This window comes from Prunus avium, chromosome 2 (assembly GCF_965620075.1).
Source record: "Prunus avium chromosome 2, drPruAviu1.hap1.1, whole genome shotgun sequence".
NCBI lineage: Eukaryota > Viridiplantae > Streptophyta > Magnoliopsida > Rosales > Rosaceae > Prunus > Prunus avium.
Window position 1 is genome coordinate 40736833 of NC_142285.1, and position 7831 is coordinate 40744663.

Sequence of the window (7831 nt, forward strand, 5' to 3'; positions counted from 1 at the left end):
TTTGTTCAAATTTCACTATTCAAAATGAAATTTATGAAATGGGATTGGAGAAATATTTTGCTGAATGATGATATTTCCTCAGCTAAACTCTAGCTAAATGTAATTCTAATGGGGTGCATAGTCATTAGCCACAGTATCATAGATCAAACAATGGAACGACGTCGTGGCGCGAGAATTAACCTCCAGGTCCAGCTTCAGTAGAAAATTTTCCTATATAACTCCCAAAGACCAAAGCTTTTTTAACCGACAGCGTCGCCTGATTGTTGAGGAAATAGAATAGAAGGATAGAGACACGAAACCTACTGACTCAGTGAGCTATGAGCTGTGACCTCTCCATCTCTCTTAGAAATAGGAATTTTGATGTTTGACGCAATTGTTAGGTGCATCTCTAACTCTAAGCATCGAAGCCAAGCGCCCAATTCCATAACCACTGCAAAGCGTATGGACAGCCTACCCAATTAGCCATTGACTCATTTTCATAACACTACCACTTACTCATTAATCTTAACCATCAGATCTGAGACTTTGATCACCTCAAGACAACGCCACCTTCAATTCTTTGATTGCCCTGTTCTCAGTTTTTGCCACTCTCGGTGAGTTTTACTTCTTCTTCTGCGTTTTTTTTTTCTCATTTTGTGGAAAAAAATATTGACCTTGTAAGATTTTTGAGTTGTTTGTGCTTAGCTTGAACTTGGGTCTGAGGCAAAAGATGGGGGAGGGCGAGAGGTTTCAGCTGGGGACAGTGGGGGCGTTGACTCTCTCTGTGGTTTCATCGGTCTCCATTGTCATTTGCAACAAGGCGCTCATTAGCTCTTTGGGTTTCACTTTTGGTAAGTTTTTAATGACTGTTTCCTTCTTTTTCTTTGGTTTGAATGTTATTCTCATTTATAATATTGTTGCCTGATTTTTGTTGTTTTTCTCTCTGTGGACCATGTGTGTTGTTTCATTCAATGCTGAATTTATTTGGATTGCCTAATTTTCCAAATATCTAGTTTTGGGAACTTCAATGCGTTTTTGTGGGGTGTTTTAGAGGCGTGTGAAGATTGACGAGCTTTAAAGGTTCTGTGTGCAAACAAAGGAAACTGATTAAGTTGTTGCGATTGAATAACGAGCTTAGGTAACAAAATTGGAGCTTTTGAAACAATTGTTGTAACTACATGTTCTTTTTTCTTTTAAGGTATGATGGGGTTATGCTTGGTGTTCCAACATGTTATAGCTTTCGATTTGTAGTTCGACTTCAATGAGCATTGAAATATAATTTGACCAGTTTAATATGCGGCAAGAAGATGGAACATGGATCCTTTAGCAATTCGGTTAAACATGTTCCATTGGTAAAGCCCAGTACTAAATGTTGTTCTGTTTTGAGAAGAAATGAGGAGAATGCACGATTATTTATATGTGATAGATTATAGCAATCCTGTTCATCTTAACTTGTTTCATTGGAAGTTGCTGAGATTAGATTGTTATACATATTTGTTGTGCAGCCACAACTTTGACAAGCTGGCATCTTTTAGTCACCTTTTGTTCCCTTCATGTGGCTTTAAAGATGAAATTCTTCGAACACAAGCCTCTTGATCAGAAGACGGTTACGGGTTTTGGCATTCTGAATGGGATCTCAATTGGACTGTTAAATCTGAGCCTGGGGTTCAATTCTGTTGGCTTTTATCAGGTACATTTTCTTCTTCAATTTTATTTTGACTTCTTGGTTTTTAGCTAAAACTTTGATGTTTCAGCATTTTCCTAAATATTAGAATATCTGAGATACTCTATTGTTTTTGCATTCTAGATGACTAAGCTGGCAATCATCCCTTGTACTGTACTATTGGAGACCCTTTTCCTTGCAAAGAGATTCAGGTTTCTCTTGAAACACCCTTTTACCTTCTTTTGACTAAGATGCTGATTTACTTATATGCTCAAACATATCCAAAAGTTTAAACCAGTAACAAAGCCAATTCCTTGTATATATGCACACTTTTAGTATTATATACATATTTATATATTGCTGTGTATATATTTTGGATCCAGTGCTAATCCATTTGTTTGTTTGTGAAATATAGACTTATGATATTGGTCATTCATGCGTTGAACTATGATATGTGATTGTCCCTAAAATCTCAATTATTCACTGTGCTCTGTTTTAAATTTATTTTAATAAGTAGAATGCTGCTATTTCTTAAATAAATAAATAAAAACAAAACAAAAATCTGGAGGAAGAGGAAGAGGGGGGAAATGTGTGAAGGTAAGGTGGTGTATTTGAGGAAAGCTGTTTCTTTTTTCTTGGTAATCATGACCTAGCTGTTTCTTTAAGGATAATGATAGAACTCATGAAATCTAACCATTTTTTTACCAAGGTTAGTTCTTTATCTTTTAGCACCTTGTAGTGCCAAATTGTCATAAGCCATCACTTATTCTGACCAACTCAATTCGCTTCCTGCTTAGCCTTCTTTTGCCCTTATAACTGATATATGTACATCAATCTTTGCTAAACCTACTGATTAACATCCATCAATCCCTTCACTCTTCTCACATCACAGTTGGACTTTCCACCCTCCTCTTGGTAATTCTCTTCTTTCTGAACGTCTGGACTGATATCATTATTGAGCTCTAGCTCAATGCTTCAATCTCTTTCTATCACCCATGGAATTCCTGCGACATGCATTGGTCCAATTATTTTATAAATTGAAGTTGCCTTTGGCACTCTCTACATTCATGTTACCTCTTCTAGTCTGAACCTTTTAGGTGAAGTTTGATTTGTTAACCAATAGTGTTACATTCTGATTTCGGATTTCTTTACCTATGACGGTACTAATATTGCCTTTACTTTACTTGTTATGCAGTAGGAGCATTCAGATTGCCCTCCTTGTCCTCCTCCTTGGTGTTGGGATTGCAACAGTTACTGATGTTCAACTTAATGCTCTAGGAAGTGTCTTGTCTCTACTTGCAGTTATTACAACATGCGTTGCTCAAATTGTATCCTCAACAATTTTGTCTTTTTTTGACAAATATATATGTGCACTTCACCTTATAATATAAACCATTGACACATGCACCACTATATAATTAAATCAGGGAAATACCTGAACCTAAAAATTCTTAAATAATATTGTCTATTGTCATGGATACATATTCTCTGAACCTTACTCTAATAGTCTTTTATGGAGAACACACTTCTATAGTTGACTGCATTAGGCAAAGAAGTTGCACAAATGTGCCTTCTCTCTATGGAAATGTACCCTTCTGTTTGGTGGGAGAGGCTAGGTAAATAACTGACAAGGAAGTTCCCATATTAGTTGGTTCCGTCCTGTAAAGCATAAGTGCATGTACGAGTCAGAAGCTGGTCTGGTCTTCTGGTCTGGCAGTTCATAGTGCTGGATACTTGTCATTACAAAGAGCTGACACACACGCCCTTGTCAAGGGCTTTTTCTTTTTTTCTGTGCATGGATGGTTATTAAAATTATAGCGTGATGATAGGTGTCTCAGCCTATCCAATTTTGTTTGATATCTTAACTAGTTTATTTCAGATGACGAATACCATCCAGAAGAAGCATAAGGTTTCTTCCACACAACTTTTGTATCAATCATGTCCGTATCAATCAGGAACTTTATTAATCTCTGGCCCATTTCTGGATTGGTTTTTGACCAATCAAAATGTATTTGCTTTCAAGTACACAACTCAAGTTCTGGTGAGAGTTGAAATAATTTTTGAACAATTATATCTTCTTCCGCTTTTCTTTGAAAGCATTACTGATTATGTATTCACTTTCTGAGTTGCAGGCTTTCATAATTATATCCTGCCTGATCTCCGTCTCTGTAAATTTTAGCACATTTCTTGTGATTGGAAAGACATCTCCCGTCACCTATCAGGTTCTTGGACATCTGAAGACATGCCTTGTGCTGGCGTTTGGTTACATTCTGCTTCATGATCCATTTGACTGGAGGAACATCCTAGGAATATTGGTTGCACTTATTGGGATGGTTTTATATTCTTATTTTTGCACTCGCGAGAGTCAAAAGAAGGTTTCTGAAGAAGCAACGCAGCCATTGCAGGTTTGAGCCAGTTTTCTAAATTTCTCTAATTGCATTATAGAAAATCGAATCAAATTTTTTTTATAACATTGTATGACAAACTAATGTGTGAAATCCTCGCTTTTCCTTCGAATTGGTTTCAGGCTGGGGAAGGCGAATCGGATCCTCTAATGGGTGTGGAAAATGGAAGTGGGGGGGTGGTAACTGATGCTGTTGCTCAGAAGGCCCCTGTATGGAAATCAAACAAAGATTTGCATGCGTGAAGGGTGATGGGTGGCTGAGCTTTTTCAGCCGTGTTGATTTACACACTAATAGTAATAGTAATATTAGCAGCACAAATAGAGTTGTTAAAGCAATGACAATATTTGTTGGTGTGTATTATTAATTCTTCACCCTTCTTCTGTCTCCAATTTAATTTGAACAGGTCTGGCTGGCTGGGTCGGGCCTTCTCTTTACTAGTTACTAGTTAAGTTAAAAGACTGCCTAGCTAGGGTAATAATTTAAGAAAAACTCAATTGTATTAATTTCAACAACTAAATTAATCAAATACGATATTCTTTCAAATAATTGACAAAATAGCTTCTCTCTTGATAAGTTGGGAATAGGAATTGGAATTGAAGAAGACGTGATGGCATGTGTTGTTTATAGTTAAATTTTTCTCTTCTTCTTTTTCTTTTTAAGATTCTCGCTATCCAATCAAAGTGGGAAAACAGGTAGTTCAAAGGCTTGCCAAAGAAATACGTCATGGGCATTGATGCTGCTTCTATGGGACTTACCAAATTGGCGGTGGTATTTTAAGGGGAAGTAAAAGTAAAACAAACGAGTAGATGAGTTTTCAAATATATATATATATACAGAAATTCTCTTATGCGGACATCCGGACATTATTATCGTGCGGACGCCGTGTATTTTGTACTACCCCTCTTTGTTTTCCTGCCTGTTTACAATAGGATCCGCACGATAATAACGTGCGGACATCCGGATAAGAGAATATATATATATATATAAACAGCTAAACATGTGATGATGAAACATTAGGAAGCGGAATGAGTCTCGAGCTTTGCAAGTTATGCTTGACGGCAGCCTGAATGAAACGCGATCGCTGTATGCATCCCAATGTCTTACTTGAGAGTATAACAATAATGAAGCAATTAAATTAACCAAAAATGACTATTTATAATTTATAATTGGTTTTAATGATGGTTGAATTTTCAAATTCAAGATTTTTTCAATAAAACCCTATTTTCTATGTATCCTACTGTCATTGACTTAGGAGCCCGGTAGTTTTCCATTCCGATGCTTAATAGGTTCAGCACTCTTTCTGTGTGACATCAACCGAGGGAGAGAGCAAATAGGATGGGACAGCAACACAGAGAGAGAGCAGAGAGCATGGGACAGCAACACTGAGAGAAGAAAGAGACAAAAAATTTTAAAAACGGAAGGAGGTGTTGCGACAATCTCTTTTGAGTCCACAATTCCTCTCTCTCTCTCTCTCTCTCAAATGCAGTGTACTGGCTTGGCCCCACCATTCGTCCACATTTGAATGGATGAGGAGTTGGATTGGGGAGAATTAGATTCTGGATTCCAATTGAAGTTGTTTACTAAACCATATGGATTGAGGAGAGTTAGATTCCGGATTACTATTGAAGTTGTTTACTAAATCATATGTAATTGGGGTATGAGTGGTACTAATTACTAAAATGTCATCATTGTTGGGTTAAAGTAGTTGGCAAATTTGAATTTTAAAAATTGTAAGAGGATATAATGGGTAAAAAAGATGAATTCCTAATGATTTAGTTCTCCAAAAATTAGAATATCACCTCCCACCCAAGAATTGAATTCCTCCAAAATCAGGAATTTAATTCTTAATTTTGTGTGGGCCCCACTTACTTTTTAATTCCTTGATGTGTAGTAAATACAGGAATCCTCCAAAGGTGGAATTCAATTCCTGATTAGTAAACACACCATGAGGTCAAATCTCAAGTAGCTGGCATGCAAGGAAAATAGATTGGCAAATTTATTTATGTGAAAATTTTATTTATTTTGTACAAATAAAGTAACATTTTTAGGCACTACTAAACGTTTTTTTTAATCAAAAATTTAAAACACTTTCTATTTAATTTATCAAACACTACAATATACTTCCAACCATTAATTAGTCGGCAATTTCAAAACTTGAAATGATAGCTATAAGCCACATGCATTGTGGAATAGTGATGAATAGTGAGGAAGTCATAATGAGCATAACACACTAGATAATATAATACATAAAAATTTCAACCTAGCCAGTATCAGAATAAATTCCAAGCTAGAGTCCTTGAGCTTTATTTCTTGGTGGAAATGTTTTAGGATCAGGACCAGTTGACCATGCTCAACCAAACAATAACTTTGAGGAATTGAAATTCAAATATACATCAATTGCACAATTTTACAAGTAGATTCATAGAGGACAAAAGATTTTATAAATACTGAACAAAGATATATTATTTTGAGAAGTTGCATTTGAATCATTAATGTTGAATTTTCTTTAAAAAAACGAAGATGGTATTCTTCCCCACATACCACAAAATCAAGAACATGAACTACATTTTGGTTCAAGTAATTGAATTCAACTGACCTTCAAATACAACCCAAAATAATACAAGGAATCATTGGTCAATTGACTTTACTAGAAAATAAAAAACTACCAACTGCCAATAAAAACCAACGAACTTTGTACCTCTACTAGGTATGATGAGATTTTCAATGCCTACTTGAGATGCTGCAAAAACATCACATGGCCCGGTTGGAGACACTATTTGGAAGGTGCCATAAACAAGTGGGAGTTTGAAAACATGGGGCTGTTGCATTTAGGGAAGAGGGTGGGCTCTGCCTCTCTCTACAACAAATTAAGCACTGAAGCATGGTGTGAGTGAGTATCCAATTTAAAACCAGGACCTAGCAAATATAGAGAGTGTCATATCTACCAAGCTAGATATCAGCATGCAGGAATATTGCAATTAAAAGGTGCACCAATGTAGGTATTTATAATTTACTCTATTTTCAAATTCAAAGATTGAATCAAGAAGCATTTACTTATTTAGTTAGTTAATAATAGGGTTAAGAAGGATTTAGTTAAGCTGTAATATTATTTGTCATTTTTTTAATAGGACATTTATTTTATTGTTATTGATTTAGGGGCCCAAAAGTTTTCCTTTCCAATGCTTAATAGGATTAGCATTCCCTTTTATGTTTCCATCCAAAAACATTCCTTTTTTAGGTGTTTTGTCTGCAAAAATGAAATTCTTGGCCATATGATGACATTTTCTTGGGACCATGCAGATCATGGAGACTGTCCATTAGCAAGGTCAGGTCTGCAAAAATAGGAGCAAGAGCAGATGATGGGACATCAACCAAGAGAAGAAAGAAAATAAAATAAAAAAATGCAAGGAGGTACAATCCACAATTCTCCTCTCTCTCTCTCTCTGCACACACACATACAAATATATTCATACATATTCTAATAATATTAAGTAATGGTCACACACACCCTATCGATCAAACATTAGTTCAACTTTAAGAATTGTCAATTAAATATATTTATATATAGGCCCCTCTCTGTACAAATCAGGCAAAGAATATGTACATACATTATTCCCAATTAATCAATTAATTTATGCCCTGCGATTTTTTTTATTTCAAATGTGGAGCTTGTTAAAAATGTATGTACCCAACATATTTAATCCTCTTGATGCACATGAAAGATATCTACCTAGCTACTTAATCATCACCTGTTAAATAAAAAAGACACAAGCATGTGCCAAAA

At 35.7% G+C, this 7831-nt stretch overlaps 1 protein-coding gene across 3 annotated transcripts; it reads left to right on the top strand.

Moving 5' to 3' along the window:
* The first annotated feature begins 234 nt into the window (after positions 1–234).
* LOC110765854 (UDP-xylose transporter 3) lies at positions 235–4484 on the top strand. 3 transcript variants are annotated; one of them, XM_088248735.1, is made up of 8 exons: positions 235–593; positions 662–830; positions 1485–1669; positions 1787–1854; positions 2838–2970; positions 3522–3683; positions 3775–4047; positions 4170–4484. In XM_088248735.1, exons 2-8 carry the CDS (start codon positions 710–712, stop codon positions 4287–4289), a joined length of 1062 nt encoding a protein of 353 aa, XP_088104861.1. In that variant the 5' UTR covers positions 235–593; positions 662–709; the 3' UTR covers positions 4290–4484. The 3 variants fall into 3 exon arrangements, with proteins under 3 accessions (XP_088104861.1, XP_021824788.1, XP_021824787.1); XM_021969096.2 differs by having other exon boundaries at positions 671–830; XM_021969095.2 differs by having other exon boundaries at positions 685–830.
* The last annotated feature ends 3347 nt before the right edge of the window (positions 4485–7831 follow it).

What these genes read in the sequence shown, in the direction of transcription:
- LOC110765854 (XM_088248735.1), top strand. Translation starts at nt 710, where the DNA reads ATGGGGGAGGGCGAGAGGTTTCAGCTGGGGACAGTGGGGGCGTTGACT. An exon ending in CTCTTTGGGTTTCACTTTTG is followed by an intron (nt 831 to 1,484) that starts GTAAGTTTTTAA and finishes TTTGTTGTGCAG; the next exon opens with CCACAACTTTGACAAGCTGG. An exon ending in CAACATGCGTTGCTCAAATT is followed by an intron (nt 2,971 to 3,521) that starts GTATCCTCAACA and finishes AGTTTATTTCAG; the next exon opens with ATGACGAATACCATCCAGAA.